Source organism: Scatophagus argus, chromosome 6 (assembly GCF_020382885.2).
Source record: "Scatophagus argus isolate fScaArg1 chromosome 6, fScaArg1.pri, whole genome shotgun sequence".
Classification (NCBI taxonomy): domain Eukaryota; kingdom Metazoa; phylum Chordata; class Actinopteri; family Scatophagidae; genus Scatophagus; species Scatophagus argus.
Genome location: NC_058498.1, coordinates 14415230 through 14435146, shown reverse-complemented (window position 1 = coordinate 14435146; position 19917 = coordinate 14415230). Strand labels below are relative to the sequence as shown.

At 40.5% G+C, this 19917-nt stretch overlaps 2 protein-coding genes across 2 annotated transcripts; both read left to right on the top strand.

Annotated features, from left to right (window-relative positions):
- The first annotated feature begins 2474 nt into the window (after positions 1 to 2474).
- On the top strand, positions 2475 to 10072 carry lpl (lipoprotein lipase). The gene is made up of 10 exons (XM_046392195.1): positions 2475 to 2728; positions 3620 to 3825; positions 4349 to 4528; positions 5154 to 5265; positions 5888 to 6130; positions 6762 to 7004; positions 7759 to 7879; positions 8131 to 8313; positions 8416 to 8523; positions 8682 to 10072. Exons 1-10 carry the CDS (start codon positions 2623 to 2625, stop codon positions 8731 to 8733), a joined length of 1554 nt encoding a protein of 517 aa, XP_046248151.1. The 5' UTR covers positions 2475 to 2622; the 3' UTR covers positions 8734 to 10072.
- A 4772-nt stretch (positions 10073 to 14844) lies between these two features.
- Positions 14845 to 19624, top strand: LOC124060607 (lipoprotein lipase). Its single transcript, XM_046391746.1, has 10 exons — positions 14845 to 15095; positions 16007 to 16203; positions 16502 to 16681; positions 17144 to 17255; positions 17375 to 17608; positions 17739 to 17981; positions 18263 to 18383; positions 18610 to 18828; positions 18933 to 19040; positions 19128 to 19624. Exons 1-10 carry the CDS (start codon positions 14996 to 14998, stop codon positions 19147 to 19149), a joined length of 1536 nt encoding a protein of 511 aa, XP_046247702.1. The 5' UTR covers positions 14845 to 14995; the 3' UTR covers positions 19150 to 19624.
- Positions 19625 to 19917: the final 293 nt, after the last annotated feature.

Genomic DNA, 19917 nt, shown 5'->3' with positions numbered 1-19917 from the left:
ACTTGAGCATTTAAGATAAAAGAAACAGTAAGCTATATTTAGAGAAGGCAAATGAGGAGCAACAGTACAGAGGACGGTCCAGTCAGGATCTTTAATAATGGAGGGTGAAACAGTTTTTCCCAATTTTGTTTTGTGTTTAACTAAACTAAATGTTTTGCTTGAGGTCCTGGAGATTCTCAACATTATTTAACAGCCCAAAAACATATGTAACATTGTTGTTGAGATTTCATGACTTTTTCTCTGATTTTATGAGAGTTGCTTATAAACGTGATCTTTTCAGAATAACTCACATCACTTGGTTAAAAACAATGGTTTTGATTATGCAGTATTATCCCTCCCAAATCCTAAATAAGTCTCAGTAATAAGTTTATGGCGGCTATCAAACAGGTAGTTAGTCCTGTCTGGGGTCCAACTCACCAGCATCACTACACAGGATACACACTGTGCTATCACACTTTTAGCACACCTTTTTTTTTTGTCTCAGACAGACTTTTTGGCAAACAAGATAAATGCATATTTTCATATGTATATCTTAATAACATAAATTGAAATAAGGTGTTATTTTGTGGTGTAATAACGCTGCTTCATGTCTCCTTCATTTAATTAAGAGGCTCGATTTGTGGCAAAATATTTCGATCATTTGCTCCACATTAGGTTTTCAGGGTGTCAGAAGAAAGAGAATTTGGTTGCTTTTTTTTTTCTGTGGGACCCCAAACAAAGAGGAAGTGAAGTGAACAGAAAACAAGGTTTGGATTCCTTGCATTTCTTCTTCTGCACAGTTGAAGCTGTACCAGCTGTGGTTAAATCTTTCCCGGAAAACAAGAAATTAACCTCAGTTTCTCTGTCACTTCTTTTTGTTTTTCAAGGCAACACAGAAAACAAGGCCTTCCACCGTAGTCACGGTCCACATGTGACATTTAATCCAAATCTCTTCTAGTTTGCTTTCTCTACAAGCTTTAGAAGTTCAGAATATTTCTGTAGTGTGGGGGGGGGCATCTGATTCTCTGAAAGACGACTGCATTATTGCTTTTCAAAACATGGAAACTTCATCCTTTAATATCAAACATTTGTTTTAGAGTTTACATTAGAGAACATACTGTACAAAGATATCATGTTGGAAAAATATCTAGGCTATAAGTCAGCCTCTTTTTATTGCCCTCAGTTTGGAGAGATAACAGAGGTGTAAAATTCTCTCATGCAGGTGTTTTGGCATCGAACTCATCATAAAACTCAGACACATTTTTCTCATGCCTGTTCTCTTCCTACATGTGGCTTTGATTTCTGTGTTTTTTGAGCTTCTTCTGTGCCGCCACATGCTTCAGACGGGCTTGAACTGCCACATTAAAGTATACAGCGAATGTCTTAAGTCATCCTGCTTTCATTTTACATGACATGAGATGGGATGCTTTTTTAGACTTCTTTTATTTTAATCTTTTGGGGCTTCTTTTTTTTTACATGCAATCAGAGGGCATGTGGCCAGACAGCTCTGCTTTGTCATATTTTTTTGCTTTGGTGAGAGCGCGCGAGCTTCACACTCAGCAGTTGTCCACCAATGCAAGAGGGAACTTTTTAACACACCCACACTGAAGGAGATCTGTCTAAAATGATCACATGTGACTTGGCCGCAAAAAGCATCAGTGAGCTTTGACAAGAACTTTCATGGCCACACGCATTAATAAAATGGACTTATTTATCACAAGATTTTAATCCGACTGTAGTGTTGTTACTGTGTTTAAATTGTTTTGCTGTTTGTGTTTTATTATTTTTACCCAAGGCCCTCCAGAGAACTGAGTGAATTATCCTGGTGAAACAAAGTATGTTTAGACTGAGCTGCAAGTAAAAGATCAATAAATCCACTGGATTCAAAATGATACGCTATCAGAGGAAGAATGTAACTGAGAAGTTAGAAATAGCTGCTTTACTTAAGTATTACTCTGAAGTATGCAGACTTTACTTGACTATTCCCATTCAGTACCACTTTACACTACTGTTCACAATTCACATGAAGATATTTGACTTGTTGTCGCATTTTTTCAACAAAAAATCTAAATTTCTAATATGTCTCTAACACAACAGTACATACTAATGATTTGACATGTAACTGATCACTAACGGGACCATTTTTCTGCATTGTGTAGTCTTAATATTTTTTATATTTTATGCACATTTTGCTGATAATACTTTTACTCCATTCGTATTTTTAATGCAAGAATTTTACTTGTGCGATTAAACAGATTAATCACATTTTCATGACTTTACTCAAGTCATAAGATTTGGTAGACAGCTCTCTTGTCATTTTAAATCTAACAGCCTGAGTCATCGTTGATAAACGACAGCTTGTTCTGAGAATAAATTTCTGAATGATCTTCCCTCAGTGAATCAGAGCAGGCACAAAGTTTAAGCCCGCCCCACTAACCTCCAGCCAATCGTGTTTGAATATTCAAATACGCCACCCATAAAGATGACTTGTAGCGGCATCTGTGACAGACCATAAGAAACTTTACTCCTTCACCGCAAGAACGCACCACTTTCTGACTTTAAATTTGGATATACGACTGGTCGGCCGACATCCAGAGAACTTTATATTCAGGATACTTTTAGGAAAAAAATCTTCTCAATAATATGGGAAAAGAAAATATCAGTTTTTTGACAGTTTGGATAATTTTGGGGAAAATCATTGCAACTTTTTCTACTGACCCTGAACCCACCACCACCAGTACTGAGTTTGGTAAGCCCGACTTATCAGCGAGTTTGTTTCACGAAAAAATTGCCTGAAACTGCAGGATATCATTTATATAATTCATCCTGATTTAAACTTTTTTGCGGAAAGCAGGTTAATTAAAGAGTGTTGTTCCACGTTGGCCGCGCGTAACCCCGTGAAACGCTTTCACATTTCAGGTCTGCAGGTCTGCGTCACATTTCATACCATTCATGTCCATATGTGCATGGAGAAAAGCCGCTGCTACAGGCCTTTTGTCTGAGTGCAGAGGAGAAAACATTAAGAGTATTTTAAGCATTATTCAGTATTTTTTGAGGTTAAAGCTGAAAAACATACTAGCATTGTATTTATTTTTTAATTAAAGAAACGTCTTCTTTTAACGCATTTCTCCCCTTAAACCATGAGTCATTATTTGACTTTTAAAATACTGTTGGGGTTACAGAACTGAATTAGTTTTGAGGTATTTTTTTTTTAACCATATTACGTAATATTAAGTAATCCATATTTAGAGTCGAATCTCTTTAGGAAAGACAGATCATTTAACAGTATTTGGAGGTTTAATTCAGTTAATACTGGTAGAAATGCAGGGGAGACAAAAGGGGGCGACACTGCCATGCTCTATGGGTTGACTGAGGCAGACAGCTGAGATTAGTGGTCATTTTATACGATAGAGAAGAGAAGCAAGTGGTTAAAAAAGTTTGTTGTTTGATCCCTTTAATTTTGTTTACTGCACGACTTCAACGTTGCTTCCTGATCATTGAATGGAACCTGAAGGTGCAAAAATAATTTATTCCTGCTCAGAATCCCAGATTGTGCACACACTCCTCTACATTCCTGTCGCACCATCATAATCCAACAATGTAGTGCATACTGTTTGTGTGTGTGTGTTTGTTGCAACAGCAAACAGCACCATTGTCGCCACTCCGCTGCCGACCACCGCTGAATGGATCACAGACTACAGTGACATTGTGTCCAAGTTCTCTCTGGGTATGATGGACATCCCAGATGATGAAGTGTGCTACATCGTTCCTGGCAGGCCAGAGACCATCAAAGAGTGTCAGTTCAACCCCGAAACACAGACCTTCATCGTGATACACGGTTGGACGGTATGTCTGCATGCATCACAAGAGAAAATCAGGCTAAAATCCGTTTGTCTGTCTTATGGGCGCCATTTGTTGCTTCATCATCTATTTGTGTAATATATAGATAATGTGCTTAGTTCCTCTTTTAATGCCCCCCCCTGTCTCTGAGATACTGCTGTGGCCAAATTACGCCACACGTGCCAGAAGAATTCATGTAATAAAAAGTGCTGCATGAAGATGTTGAATTAACCAGCAAACATAAATGTTGAGTCAAGTCCAAATTAATACGCATTTCAGACAGTCTGAGAGCAGTAAGTTAGCTCTGCAGTCCCTGCATCTCCTGCTATAATGTAATTTAGATTGAGGCACGCAACAAGATTCAAACCTGATGACGCCTTGGCTTCTCTCCAGGACACAGAAAGACGGCTAGTGGCCAGAGTAGATCACACCATACTGCAGCTGACCTCAGAAATATATGTGAAGAAAAACAAAACAAGAAATGCATGTGATCTTGTCTGTGTGTGTGTGTGTGTGTGTGTCTCTGTAGGTAACAGGGATGTTCGAGAGCTGGGTGCCCAAGCTGGTGTCTGCCCTCTATGAGCGTGAGCCCACAGCCAATGTGATCGTGGTGGACTGGCTGACCCGTGCCAACCAGCACTACCCAACATCTGCAGCCTACACCAAACTAGTGGGCCGTGACGTTGCCAAGTTTGTGACTTGGATACAAGTGAGTGTTTTTCATTGCACAGTATCCGTGCTGGCTGTCAGCTGGACTGTTCTTTTACTCTTTGTTAAGAGGATTTGTCCTACTACATTTGGATGACCAAATTATCACCACGGTCTGCGTCAACCTCCCTGCACAGATATTAGAGCAGCTGGTGAATCTGTGGCATATTTATAGTTAGTGATGTCATACTTTTGCTGCTGCGGATATGTCGTCCTACTGGTTATGATTTTAATTGCCCTGTAAAGGCGTTTTATGACTGTGTTTGTGGCTCACTGCAGCCTCTCATTACAAGGCTCAGTATTCAGTGCAGCACTGTCTTTCTTAGAGCAACTTCAAGGCAATAAGGGGTGTTGGCATGAATAATGCTTTCATTTATTTGTCCTCTGTTTACATGGCTTCCAAGCTTAAAGCTTGCAAACTTTTGGCAAAGCATAAAATTACAGAAATTAATCCTTGTCTTGGATTATGTCCCAGAATGTTTTAAGACTTGAACCTGCAGTGCTTTGCCAGGTGCAGCCTGCTATTAGTTGTAATCCCTCTGACAAGTCTGCACAATTCATTTGAACTGTTTTAAGGTATGTCAACATGTTCTTTTGGCACATCTCATCCATATTGTCCTTCTCAGAAAGAGCTGCAGTTGCCCTGGGAGAGGATTCATCTGCTGGGTTACAGTCTGGGAGCACATGTGGCTGGAATTGCTGGAGACCTCACTGACCATAAAATCAGCAGGATCACAGGTGAGAACATGATCTTAACCAATGGATCATCTTCTGCTTACAACACATACAGAAAAACAGTGTGAGCACAGATACAGTTAATGTCTAAACGTTCAGTCTTTCAGCCAGTGAATTCATGCATGTGAACACATCACACTGTAATACAATACATGGGCCCTTTTGTTTCTAGCCCTGCCTCTAAAAACAACACAGCACCCCAATGAAATGTGATCCGTTTGCTATTACATTCCAGGCCTGATTGTATATGTGTGCATGTAGCCAGTCTGTGCCAGTTTATATTGTGAAGTTTATCCAGCTTTGCAATCTCTCTGTTTAGAATAATGGTGTGTTAACTGTGATCCCAGACAGGAGCCCATTAAGAGCCCACAATCGCTGCTTTGCATTGTTCTGCAGAGCTGCACGTGGGGAAAAGAGGCCACGCGCACACTCAGATATTTAATGTACACTTTTAAAGGTGGATCAATGTATAGATGAGATAATTCGAGGGACCTTTTTTCTTCAATGTGTGTTTAGCATTATCTACAGACTCTTTCTTTAAGGAGAACTGTACACAACAAATTCTTCCCAAAATGAAATCTCTGTTCTGTTCCCTAATCTTTGTTTCGCTCTCCTATTTTTCTAGGCCTGGATCCTGCTGGGCCCACCTTCGAGCACGCAGACAACCAGAACACCTTATCCAAAGATGACGCTCAGTTTGTAGATGTCCTGCACACCAACACCAGGGGCTCCCCAGACCGCAGCATCGGCATCCAGAGACCCGTGGGCCACATTGATATTTACCCAAATGGGGGCACTTTCCAGCCAGGTTGCGACATCCAAAACACATTGATGGGCATCGCATTAGAAGGCATCAGGGGCCTCCAAAGTATGTAATTCACTGCCCTCTTCCTTCAGATGCTGCTTTGGGTTAGGTTTCAGTGTATGTACTATAAATAATGTGTAAGGTAAACATGCACTCATATTGGTAGTAAGGTCATACATTCAGTGTGGAGTCTACACATCAGCTCGATGACCTGGACTCACACCTGCATGCTGGCACGCATCTTCCCTTACTATTACACTTGAGTGGCCAGTAAAGGACTCAACAGTTTGTCCCGACTTGTAGATACCAATCATCTCCACCTCCTCTGTGTGACACACTGCACCATAAATACACATCTCTGCCCACATTAAAGTGAAAAATTTGCAGCAACGGTGTTTTAAATTGGCCAAGATAAGTTGGTGTAAATTTATGTGGTGTCACTTTGACTCTTTAAAAGCTTTCAGAGCTACAATTAAAACATGTTTACCTACAGTCATAACAGACACAGTCATGTTGTTTATTGTGTGGAGATGAAAGTCTTGCTTGATGCTTTGTCAGTGAGGAATGTCATCTCGGTGAGCATTTAGTCAACCCTGACATGTTAAGAGCCAAACACATGAGGAAGACATTTTCTCTGTTGCATGAGAGAAGACACAGAGGTTTTTTCACAGCTCCCGTACTCTGTTTGCTGCAGATATGGACCAGCTTGTCAAATGTTCCCACGAGCGCTCCATCCACCTGTTCATCGACTCGCTGCTGAACATCGAGCAGCAGAGCTTGGCCTATCGCTGCAACTCCAAAGAGGCCTTTAACAAGGGCTTGTGCCTCAGCTGCAGAAAGAACCGCTGCAACAAGCTCGGCTACAACATCAACAAGGTCCGCTCCACCCGCAGCGCCAAGATGTACCTCAAGACTCGTGGAATGATGCCTTACAAAGGTAAACATCAAGGAAAAAAGGACATTTAAAGGGGAATTTTAGGTTTTGAGAAGAAAAAAAATACACTGAACTACTGTAGAAAAGTCTAACTGGATTTATGTACTTTACTAAGGATTTGTGAGAGTTAAGACTTAATTCATGCACATTCCATAATTGGAGTAATCCTCAGTGTATGAGCCACTGTTGGGGGTGGATGTGGCTGCTAGGAACTGAGTATTAGTGCAGTTTGTGTTGGTGCAAAAAGACTACACACACTTAAGGGAAATTCTAACACTTAATGTAGGCAGACGTGTACAACAAGTGACAAGTGTTCAGGAGGTCACATGAAGAAGAGGCCGCGGGTATTTTAGTTGCTCGGGGTATGCTAAGGTAATGTGACACCGCTGCTTGCACTAGCAATGGAAAATTTTTTTTAAGAGTTCCAATTTGGCACAAGTCAGCAGTGGGTTTTTCTCTCTTCGTGAAGGATGTTCAAAGGTTTTGTCGATAGATTAGTATGTTACTGAGTCGTTCCATCTGATGTTAAATATATCAAGGACATGTGAACGAAAGCAACCGGGATTTAACACAAATCTCTCTGTGTTCGATTGCATCACTGTGACAGTCACATGACAGATAGAGAGAGATCAAGGTTACATAAGGGCTTTTTCTGGTATTAAATTAACTTTAAGTAGTGGTATGACAAACAAAGGAGAGTGTGTCTGAAGTGTCCAGCTGGCCCTCAGTAAACTGTTTGTTTTTTTTCCTCTCCTAGTCTTCCACTATCAAGTGAAGGTGCACTTCTTCAGCAAGGAGCCACTGAGCTTCACGGAGCAGCCGATGAAGATTTCGCTGTATGGAACCCACGGAGAGAAGGAGGACATTTCCTTCGTCCTGTGCGTTAATTTAACAGTACAATTCTTTAACATCCACCATGTGGAAAGCAAAAATACACTAACAGGGTTGGTCAGCAACAGTGTTACCAACCACCCTGACTCTAAATAAAGACAATTACGACACTTGTGGTGCATACGTCAAACACATGTATCCACACACATACCACAGATGCCTTTATCGCTTCCATGTAGAGGACCATCCAAGCTGAGCAGCTCACCTTTGAACGCTTGCTTTTCCTTTCACCCTGCAGGCCGGTCCTGAATGGAAACACCACCTTGTCCTTCCTCGTCACCACCGATGTGGACATCGGAGACCTGATGATCGTGAAGCTGCGTTGGGAGAAGGACACAATCCTCAGCTGGTCAGACTGGTTTGGCAGCAGCAAGTTCCACGTCCGCAAGCTGCGCATCAAGTCTGGGGAGACCCAGTCTAAGTAAGTTGTCAGTCACCATCAGAAAGATGTGATTATCAAGACATTTATGTTCTTAACACAGATGATTTTTATTTATTTACTTATTGTCCTGTGTGGTTCCAGAGTGATCTTCAGTGCAAAGGATGGAGAGTTTGTCTACCTTGTCAGGGGAGGAGAAGCTGGAGTCTTTGTCAAGTTAAAAGAAGACAACGTGAGCCGTAAAGAGAAACTGTAAGTTGAGGAGAAGCTTCCCTTTTATGGAGTCTGGAATTTATATTTATACACATCTTAGTATTTGGTTGTGCATTTCAGATTTCACATTGCATACATTTGTTTAAATAACTGGAATGAATACTGCGATTACACTGTTGTCTCTTTCTGCCTTACAGGATGCACAAGCTGAAAATGCAAGGAAGTCTTTTTGGGCAGAATGATGCCTGAAGTTGCACTTGAATGCACATCCCCACCCATCCTGCGCATCATCCGTGTGTACATACACAGCCAAAGATAGACAGTGCACCACACTCGCTGGGAAAGCCTTTGCAAGTAACTGGACACTAACTGAATGCTGCCTTTTTTCTCGTTTTCTTCATGTTATGCCTCCCAGCTTCACTTCCCAGTGCAACCAACACAACCTCATCCACAGTACTGGAAATCAGTCTGCTCACGAGCTCTATCCTGTCTCTGCGCAAATTGTGCTGCTGAAAAATGTTTCTTTGTGATCATGTGCTCACGTTTGACAAATTTACACGTTCAGTATTTTTTTTGCTGCATATCTTTGTAATCATTTGTTTATGCGTTTATAGTCTATATGTACTGTTTATACTGATTTTGATGTATTTCGATACCGTGTGTTTTCTTTGCCTACGTGAACTTGGATTATTGTAAATGTACAAATGATTCAGAGTGATGGGCGTAATTTAGGCGCATGTTTTTGTTTTTTGTTTTGTTATTTTTTAAAATGTGCAAAACGATAATTTTGTCCCTAATGTTTTTCTTTACCTAACAACTAATTCCCAACAATCAACAGGGACCAAAGAAGTATTTGTTATCTACTGAACAGAGAATCACAGTGGTCTTTGTAAATACCTTTTTGATCAGTATGATATATTTTTTTGAAAATGAGTCATGTTAATATGTCTCTTGAAGCCTTGCTGGTTCTTCGATTTCATTTTAGTTATTGTGTCACTGGTCACTTTAAAAGGCTCTCCGTCCCCTGTAGCCATTTACGTGTGAAGGTCATTGAGATTGTGATCCAGCAGGGATATGCATTTTATGGTAATTTTTCATAAAATTCAGTTCACCTTTTAAATGTTCCAGTAAAGGCTGGGTGTTCCTCAATTACATAATGAATGGGTCAACAGTTTCTTACTTGCAACAGTTTACCTCATTGACTAAGCTCAGTCCATAACGTGCCCTTATTTTGAAAGGTCAAACAATGCAAAATTGAGGAAAATAAACAGGCAAGTCAATTTGTGATGGGCTAGCCTACATGATAGCCATAAAACATCTCAAGAATACTTCATATTGTATTTATTGAATGTACATTTATATATGTGTATATTAAGCTGTAATATATTTTGGCAGGCTTCCAGTGTTGTCTGTGTTTTTATAAATGAAGAGTTTTGTGATTTTATGCTCGAGGCTTTTGAAAGATTGATCAAATTGGTCTCCATGCCAACTGTTCAGTGCATTTGCTTTCATGAGCTGAGATGCAGTGAACTGTTTAAATAAAGAGCCAAGGATGGTTTAATAAAGTGATAAATCACATAATTCAATATCCCTGACTGATCCTGTTGCTTTTAGATAACGAGTAAATTAGCAAAAGATTGTGACTGCACTGAAGGTTAAGATTCAGGAATGAGAAACATGGCCAAGAACTTCGACATATGTCTGTGTCAGTGCAATCAGTTGCCTGGAAGCCACTCAGTTACTTTCAAAGCAGTTTAAAATACTGTTAAATGTCAGTGATGACGGCTGAGCATCCAGAAGCTGATGGCTCCTTGATCCACACCGACGGACTGGTCTTTTACCAAGAGGAAATATGAAGAATTGAAAAACATAAACACTCTAATCAGGGCCTATGCGAAGTCTGCATGGCCGTCCCACATGTCATTTTATTTGCTCCACTGAAAGCCAAAGTCTTCACATGAGCTAAACTGTACAGAGTGAATTTCTATGGAGAGAAAAGACAGGCATGATTCCAGCTCCTGTAAACAGTTTTATGAAGTTCTGAAATGGGGAATGCAGTGTTTAAAACAAACACCACATATAAAACCACATATAACAAAAACCGCACTGAGCAGCTTGAAAACAGCAACATCCAGAGTTGAAGCTATCCTGTGGAGTTTTTATTGTTAATAGTCACATTCTCATCTCAACCCATGTTTCTCACCAGAACATGATGTACAGTACATTATGTATATTTAAGGTCTGAGAAGCATGTCAGATGGTTTTCTTTCCTGCATTTACGAAACCTGTTTTTTAATACACTGTTCACAATACATGCTTGCAATCGTTTGCCAGTTATTTAAAGTAGGGGCATTATCTGATTATTAGTCACACTGGTATTATGGTTTGGTTGGTTTAAGTGTGAAATACTGTGACAACTACTGGATGAGCTGCTATTAAATTTAGTACACACATCTTTTCAACCCTTAAGGTATGAATATCAATGACTACTGATAATCTTTCAGTGTTGGTGGCAGGTTTTTAAGAATGAATATCCTGCTTCTGTTAGCCTTTGCCATACTTTGAGATTATGCTACAATAGTACGCTAACAGTAGCAAGGGCCTAAGTCCAAGCACAAACTACAGTTTGGGCTAATGATGAACTGAGCCTGACAGTTGCGGTCTACCAAACTATACATTCTGAATTAACATCTGCCTGAATCCTAAAATGTATGATGGCGGGACCCCATACAAAAACAGTTATTTGAATGTGGACCATATCTGGTCCTGAACAGGTTTCATATTAATATGTTATACCATATAGGTAGGGTGACCAGACGATCATTAATTTTTAGTTTTCCCACATCCTAAACGCTGTCCTGTTTGTCCCAAAAATGAGATTAAACCCCAGTTTTTATTAGTTACAGCTTTATAAAGAACTTTATAAAGAACCAACTTTAACTTGTCCCATACAATCATACTATGTAGAGCGTAGTGAAGCTTGTTCTCTGCATTTAACTCTGTGGAGCAGTGGGCAGCCACTATATGGAGTCTAGTGACCTACTCCGCTCAAAGTGGATCGCAAGGTGCAAATCATTATGCTGTGATTAAGCACAGAATCAACAAAGCAGGTTGTAGGTAACTTTAATCTTTTTTTATTTTATCAGACTCATTGAGAGTACAACAATAATTAAATATGACTGTCCTGCTAATATGCTGCATTCACTTTGCAGCCTGTGCAGTCCATACCAACAATGTAACAATATACAAAAGCTTTGCTCTGCAGTGCCTCTAGTGGTGAGAAGCACCACAATGTCTCTTTAAGTAGGTTGTTATTGATGTTATACGGCTAAACTGCTTCTCCCTCATGGCTCACAAATGTATGTTATTCTCGTCAAACACAAGGTCATTGTAGATCCGTCAACATCTGAAGCCACTTAGAGACTACATCCACCACGTTTTAATAGTACAGGATTATAGCTGGCTGTTATCACTAAGCCAGCTTTGCTAAAAATTCAAAACACATTACATAATGCTCATAATACTGAAGCAATCCACAGCATGACTGAGGAAAAACACATGCTGTATCTCAGATTCCCTGAGTTTGTGATTCCCACTCAGCTGTGGCACTGAGCAACAGGTGGGATCTGGACAAGTGATTCAGTCTTCCAAAGAAAAATGCTCACTTGATTTTCAAAAGGTTTTTCAAAATTGGGATGCTGATGAAATAACGATGCCAAACAACAACCAAACTAGGCACATTTATCTATATTTAAGTATGCATGTAGTGATTTTTAAACTTAAACATCCGTTTATTCCCTTTGGTGAACAGTTTGGGGATTATTTTGTAGACCTCTAAGATCCACTGATTTTTCCCAGTGGAAATTCACAGTTGTTGAGTTGTTTCTTCAGAGAGTTAAGTCTAACAACTCACTATCTGAGCATATTTCTAAAGAATCACTGACATTTTACTAATTACAAAAGTAACAGACAGTTTTGTTAAATTTTACCCTGCTACTGCTGACAGCTGGTGCAAGTCAAAACAACACACAAAATGCAAGCATCAGTATCACATCACCCTGACAACAACAGCTTGATGATGAGTGTTAAATGCAAGCTTTGCGAACTGGTTCAAGCTTTCACAACATGACAGGACACATACATTTGTGAACATCTGTGTTTTCTCTTCCACTGTAGCCTCTGTGGAAAAAGACCCTCATGACTTTGTATTGTTAGTGGACAGGTGTTGTTGAAGCCACAGAAATGACTTTTAAAACCTGTTCTCCAGAGACCTTTCTGCCTTTGACCTGCAGCCTGACTCTGTGCTGATTCGCAAAAGCTTTTTAGATCATCAGTGAACAAAACAAGAAGAAATCTGTTAAAAATTAAAAGACCATAGAAATTCTGTTGCTGATGTTGTTTTATGTTTCTTTTCTTGTGGATGTTCTCCATGCCTTTTTAAATGAGAAACAGATGAACAAGATACACCACAGGGATTTCTCAGATTTGTATTTGTGAATCTGGACATGTGCAACATGTGATCGTGTGCCATTCCCTGATATAAAGTAAATTCAAAATATTTTGGTTCTTCCAAACATTGTGAAGGACTCTGTTTTCCCCCTGTGCTGGCACCAACAAATCTCTCCAGGGGAGATCTGGCATCTGATTCACTCTGCTCTTCATCACCTACTTGTCAATGATTTTTTTTCACCCCCTTGCAAAGACAAGGAAAACAGGATCTGAACTGCAGTGGCAGAGATGCGAAAACAAATGATGTTCAAGTAAAATGCAGTTATGGTCATTGAAGAGCAGCAGCCCCTAAAGCCAGCTGGTCTGCTGTGGAGCAAAGAGCTTCTCTTACAATGTTTTCACTGTGTGGTCTGTGCCTCCTGTAGCAGAGCAACACTGCTATTCTGTGGCCAAAACTATATCAGTGTAAACAAACATAATACCTTGGATCCAGTTGTGTTTTACAGGGAGCCCATCATTGAAAAGGACAGCATTTATATCCAAAAGGCTTTCATCCAAAACTATCAAAAGACTGATCAGGAAGTAATGGTAGGTTCAGATAGTAGTGGCATGAGTTTTGGTGAAGCCTGATCTGTTCACATTTGGACCACAAGTTAGTCTTTTAAAATATCCTGTGATTCCATTCAATAAACTGGTAACACTGTGGTCACGCTGTTAACTGATAACTGGTCACAATTTCTGTGGTTTCTTGTGACAAGTGTTACTGTGCCTTTGAACATTACTGTTCAGCTGACCCTCACAGCAACGAGCTTGTAACTCGTCAACCATCACCTCATCGGCTCCTGCCCAGCTTTACTTGGCATCTCGTGCCGTCGTGAAGCCAACTACTCCTGCCTGAATACTAGCACATAATCCCCAGCTGGCACGTGACAACATTTTTACCCAGTTAGAGAGTAAAATGCTTAATGTAATAGGTCAAAGTTTTGCTGTAATGCGAACTTTGAGCTGGCTACATTAGCAGTCTGTGAGTGCAGGTTTCACTGCATGCAGCCAAGAGCTTTACTGATTGCTGATGCTGACTGAATGTGATGCACACCATCCAAATGATGATGTCTGACAGCAGGCATGTTGGTCAAATCTGACAAGATGTTTCTACGTCACAACAAAACAACATGCCACAAGTGGACTTTTTATTTTTTTGATATATTAACATTAACAATAACACATTAAATACAACACGACACAATGTTCCTCAAAATACTAAATTAGAGTTATTTCTCTATAACATTCTTAATGATGAAATAAGTACTACAGAAACTTAATATTCATGACTTTTTAAAATCGATAAAAGAATTAAAACTTACTGGAAGCGTATCATTAATTCAATTAAAAAGTTCTTAGAGGGGAAGTGTGACAATTTTACACATCAAACATCTCTGTACAGGTCTTGAAGGTCTTATATGATGCTTTTTGAGGAAGTTGCGTGAAGCCAACAGAAAGAAGAGGCTGCTCCTGTTTGCAGTGGTTTCGTTTTACATGTAGACTACCCAGGTCTTATTTCTTTAACAATGTCGTTACTTTTAAATTAAACTGATTACTAAATCACCAGTTGTGCAACGATCAATCGTTCAATAAATAAGCAAATCCATTAAGTAATCAGCACAGCAGTAGTAGCCCACGATGTTTCATCCCTCATGCTGGGCCTATTATGCGGTGGAAACATACATTTAAACAAAGAAAGAAATATTAAATGTACATTGTACTTGGTTTAATGAGAAGCTATTCTGCCAAGCAGTTTGTAAACGCCTCTCATAAAGCAGTCTAATGATTTACTTTACACATATTTTTCCATTCCCCGCCCGGGGGTCAGCAGCCAATGGCTTGTCAGAGGTGCTATTTAAGACGCTGACAGTTCAAGGTGGTTCAGATATCAGCGCTGTACGCGCGTCGGGACGCACTCCACTGAACCTGAGAGGGAATATACGTCCACTGCTCTGCTGAGAGATCCGATTTAATTCCTCGTTAAAGACGTTTTCTCCAAAAGGAAAAATCTGCGAAAGAAATGAAAGCGTGGCGAGTTCGGTTTCTGTACTTTCTGGTGTTGAATGCAGCTGTGCAGTATGTGACGTCCCTGGAAGAAGAGCTCACCGATTCTATATTTGGTGAGTTTTCTGTTGAAACTTCATCCACATTTAGTCTCATTAGCACTCTTTTGGGCAAAACTGTAGGACGTGAGGAAACAGCCTACACCGGTGCAGACACGGTGAAAACATCTCATATGAAGTAGATGTTTGTCTGTCTAAGTTATGCGCACTGCTTGTGTTTGAGCCGGCTGTGTGTAGTTTGAACTCTGCCAATAACATTACCGTGTTTAGGAGATACCTTGTATCACGTGTCTATGACTAAACTTGTCTTGATGCTTTTTGGCGAATACCCAACTCTACTAACTACTACCGGCTGTGGAGATCAGATGTTTGTTTTACACTTTCAGAGGAACTCAGCGGTTGAGTACTGACAAACTAAAAAGATCTCATCATGAAATGGTTTAGCGATGTGCAATTACAATCACTTATGTTTATAATACTAATCTGCTTCAGCCTTTTCGCAATGTAAGCCTCGTTAATGTTTTGTGCGGTTCCTGCATCCACCTCCCCACCCCCAACTCCAAAAACCAGCACAACCCCCAGTGGTGAGCTGGGTCAGCTGACTGTGTGAGGACCACTGAAACTTGGGCAGATTATAATCAGTGAGGTGGCAGGAACAAAGCTGGGAAAAACTCTTGGAGGTTTCTATGGAGCTACGTCTGACCAAGTGAACCCTTGTAACCCCAGAGGACTGATCTTGTCTAAGGTAGAAGCTCATTTACTGAGGGGCCCCAAGGAGCCAGTGTTTATTGGAACCAGTCACTCAGCTGGCTAGTCAGGCGTCTCAGACCATCCAGCTAGAACATTAGATAAGATTTACACATCTGACAAAAACACCAGCTACACAGAGGAATTTCTTCTCCTCTATCGTATTTGTTCAAAAGAAAAAAATAACACAGAGATGATTTGTTAACCTTCTGCTCTTTCAGGTAACTTCCTCGACCCCCTGAAAGACTTGTTTGACCACAAGGATGACGCCAACGAAACTGTTGCCAAATTCTCCCTCCGGAAACCATCCCATCCCGATGACGATCTGTGCTACATCGTTCCTGGCAAACCTGACTCCCTGTCAGCTTGCACCTTCAACAGCACCTCCAAAACCTTTCTGGTAATCCACGGATGGACGGTGAGTGGAGATTCTTCAGCCTGTTGCAACCTGCCTGCATCTTCAAAACACCCACGGGCTTTGTTCACTTGACACTGCTTTGGGTTTGAAAAAAGGCACTTATGGCATTTCACCAAATTCCAGTGCGTTTAAGGCCCAGCCAAATTCACAGTAACTGATTTTGTTGATGAAAAACACCATGTTGAATTTAAAACCAAATACCATGCACAGAACAGGTCCAGAGGTGGCTTACAACATTGTCCTAGAATTTAAAGAAATATTGTGTTTAAGTTTTATGTTTTGGCTGTCCTTTCAACAGTTGAGTGGTATGTTCGAAAGCTGGGTGGCCAAGCTGGTGTCGGCGCTGTACGAAAGAGAGCAGACGGCCAATGTCATTGTGGTGGACTGGCTCGCCTCAGCACAGAACCACTATGTGGTGGCAGCTCAGAACACCAAAGCAGTGGGAGAGGAGATTGCTCACTTCATCGACTGGATCGAGGTCAGTGGGATGAGCATCTCAAAATGAATCAGTATCCATTATGAGAAGGAGAGAGGTTTTCACTGCTACTTCGAAACTTAGTAAAGGTTTATAGTTAATTTCTGAGAGGGAAGAATTGCTTTAAAAAGACGTTCAGCAATGATTTCTTGAAACCTATGGGTTTTTTCACTCACTACAAACCTGTAGCTTATTTTAACTTGCCTGTGTTGGAGAATTTGTCCTTCTTAACAGCAAGCCAAACTACTTTTACACACAATTCATTAACCATTGGTAACTTAAAGATTCGGTCTTAGTATATCCTGTGGTGAAAGATATACTAAGTGACATTAGATTTCATGCATTGAATAACCTCTTTGTAACAGTACTTTAAAACAAGATCTTCTGCATGTTCAGTCAGTCAGTGAAACTGAGTATTTGTCTCACTGATTGCCTAAATAATATTTTCATTAATGTTCTTTGAAGGAAACCACCAACATGCCTCTTGAGAACATCCACCTGATTGGCTACAGCCTTGGTGCTCATGTGGCAGGATTTGCTGGAAGCCATACATCCAATAAAGTCGGAAGAATAACTGGTAAGCAAAACAGACACCTTCAGGCACATACCATTTGATAGCACATCTCACGATCTTGCAGTTTAATTTGTCAGGGGATGTTATGATGAAATGTTATAACTTCCTGTCTGTGTTTGAAGGTTTGGACCCAGCTGGTCCTGACTTTGAGGGGATGCACGCCCACAGACGTCTCTCCCCTGACGACGCTCACTTTGTGGACGTTCTCCACACCTTCACCCGGGGCTCCCTGGGTCTCAGCATTGGGATCCAGCAACCTGTCGGCCATGTAGACATTTACCCCAATGGAGGCAGCTTCCAGCCAGGCTGCAACCTCAGGGGGGCCCTGGAGAAGATTGCCAACTTTGGGATATTTGGTGAGAACGACTTAAACGTTAACTTTACATTAAACAAAATGACTGCAGTCATGACTATATTTGTATTTGTCTGAGTGACTTAATCATGAATGTGTATTAAATTTTGTTGCCTCTTTCTCTTTTTTTCCAGCCATCACTGATGCGGTGAAGTGTGAACACGAGCGCTCGGTCCACCTGTTCATCGACTCCCTGCTGAATGAGCAGGAAGCAGCCAAGGCCTACAGATGCAGCAGCAGCGACATGTTTAACCGTGGCATGTGTCTCAGTTGCCGCAAAAGCCGCTGCAACACGGTGGGCTATGACATCAGCAAAGTGCGCAAGGCACGCAATGTGCAGATGTACACCAAGACGCGAGCCTCCATGCCTTTCAGAGGTCAGTGGAAAGTGGAATTTCTTTTGAGTAGATACTTGAGTTTGTTTCTATTTTCTTAATTAACCACAGTCAGAAAAAATCTTAATTTTGCAGAAACAAGGTCCAATTTTATAAAATTGAAGAAGTGATTTGAAGAATCAATATAAATAAATAAATTTCTGGTGGCTATGACTGCAAAAGTGTGATCACTTGCAGCTAAACTGCCTGAACAGTTTCATTACACTAAACTTCATGCATGCAGGATTTCCTAAATGGTGCAGGACTATTGCTATTTCTTCCAGTTTACCACTATCAGCTGAAGATCCACTTCTCCAGTAAAGTGAACCGTTCAGAGATGGAGCCCTCGCTCACTGTTTCACTATACGGAACAAGAGGAGATGCTGAAAACCTGGAGCTTAAACTGTAAGTGTGACTTGAATCTTGCAAGTAATGTAGGTTGTTTTGTAGCCATCGCACAGTAGCCAGAGAAAACCACATGAGGTTCAAACCATAAACAGTGATGTAACCACGGTCATAGCAAAGTTTGGTCTTTGCTTCTTGTGGTTATATCATGATTTATGGCGCAGAGTTTTTGAGGTTGTACTAGCTCCAAGTAGCACTGACATTTCTTCCCATTTGCATCTTGCAGAAAAGAGAAAATTGCAACAAATAAGACACACTCGTTCCTGCTAGTGACAGAGAAAGACATTGGAGATCTCTTGATGATGAAATTTAAATGGGAGGACAAAAACGGCTGGTCATCCGCCAGCATGTTGAAGATGGTATCTTCTTGGTGGTCCGGTGACTCGGACAGTGCTAACATGGAGGTTCATAAAATCCGCATCCGAGCTGGCGAGACCCAGCAGAAGTAAGTGGTGCCACGTTGGGGGAAAGACCAAAAATATTGGAAATGCAATATAAAATAGTAGAGGGTGAAGTGCTCATAATGATGATTATGAATTTCTTTTTCAGGATGGTGTTCTGTGTCAAAGACCCTGAAGCTCAGAAATTAACACAAGAGGTCACGTTTGTTAGATGCAAGGATGAGTGGAGGACAAACTCAAAACGAACTCCAAAGAGGTAAGTTACCCTCTGCAAGTTTGCATAGTTAGTATAAAGAGTACTATTAAAGCTGATAAGTAACAATAACCATTTCTTTGTCTGTAGAGTAACTCTGGAGAACCACTGACCTTGAACTTAAGACTCCACCTTTGAATGACTTTTCATCCATTTCAGCACTTAGCAGATAATTTATACGCCTGTAACTTATTTTATTTCTCAAAATTACACAAAGCTCTCACCACCTTGTAGATATATATCCACAAAAGTATGTTTGCTATGTAAAACATTCTATATGTGAATAATGTAAAATATTTTATAAGAGCTGTTTTCATGACACATAGTTGTAACTTCATTGATGTACAAAAAGTAGATGCCATCATCTTTGTTGCATTTTTTTGTGCCCAAAGTGATGGACACAAAGTCAGTTTGGAGCTTCATATACTGAGAAGTGTGTAGTTGTGCAGGTACTGATGTCTCATTGTCTAAAATACCTCAAGTTAGCCACTGTGAAGAATTACGTCCCCATGGTGTCTGTGGAGGTCTGCACGCCCTTGACAGTTCTCCAACATGGGGGCAAATAAATACATTCTTCTAAATATTAAGATGAATTTCTTAAGGTGTTTTATGCAATAAGGTACACTTTATTTACCTTTATGTATTATCTAACTAAAGCATAACCTAACCGTGCATTCACCACTGTGGCTCCCAGCACTGTATGTGACTGTGGGACCTGCATCAGTGTGCCTTACTGTAAACAGTCGGCTGAAGTAAGCTGTTGCTATTTGTCTTAACCTTCCACATCATTGTGCTTTATTATTGTTACTCTAAGAAATCTGTCTTTTACTGAAACACCTCGACAATGCAAAATTTGTTTGGTACTGATGCAAGGTGTTAC

Coding starts and splice junctions, on each gene's coding strand:
- lpl (XM_046392195.1), top strand. CDS start 2,623: ATGGGAAAAGAAAATATCAGTTTTTTGACAGTTTGGATAATTTTGGGG. Junction 7,005..7,758: donor TGGAATGATGCCTTACAAAG/GTAAACATCAAG, acceptor TTCCTCTCCTAG/TCTTCCACTATCAAGTGAAG. Junction 8,314..8,415: donor TCTGGGGAGACCCAGTCTAA/GTAAGTTGTCAG, acceptor GTGTGGTTCCAG/AGTGATCTTCAGTGCAAAGG.
- LOC124060607 (XM_046391746.1), top strand. CDS start 14,996: ATGAAAGCGTGGCGAGTTCGGTTTCTGTACTTTCTGGTGTTGAATGCA. Junction 18,384..18,609: donor GAAAACCTGGAGCTTAAACT/GTAAGTGTGACT, acceptor TGCATCTTGCAG/AAAAGAGAAAATTGCAACAA. Junction 19,041..19,127: donor TCAAAACGAACTCCAAAGAG/GTAAGTTACCCT, acceptor CTTTGTCTGTAG/AGTAACTCTGGAGAACCACT.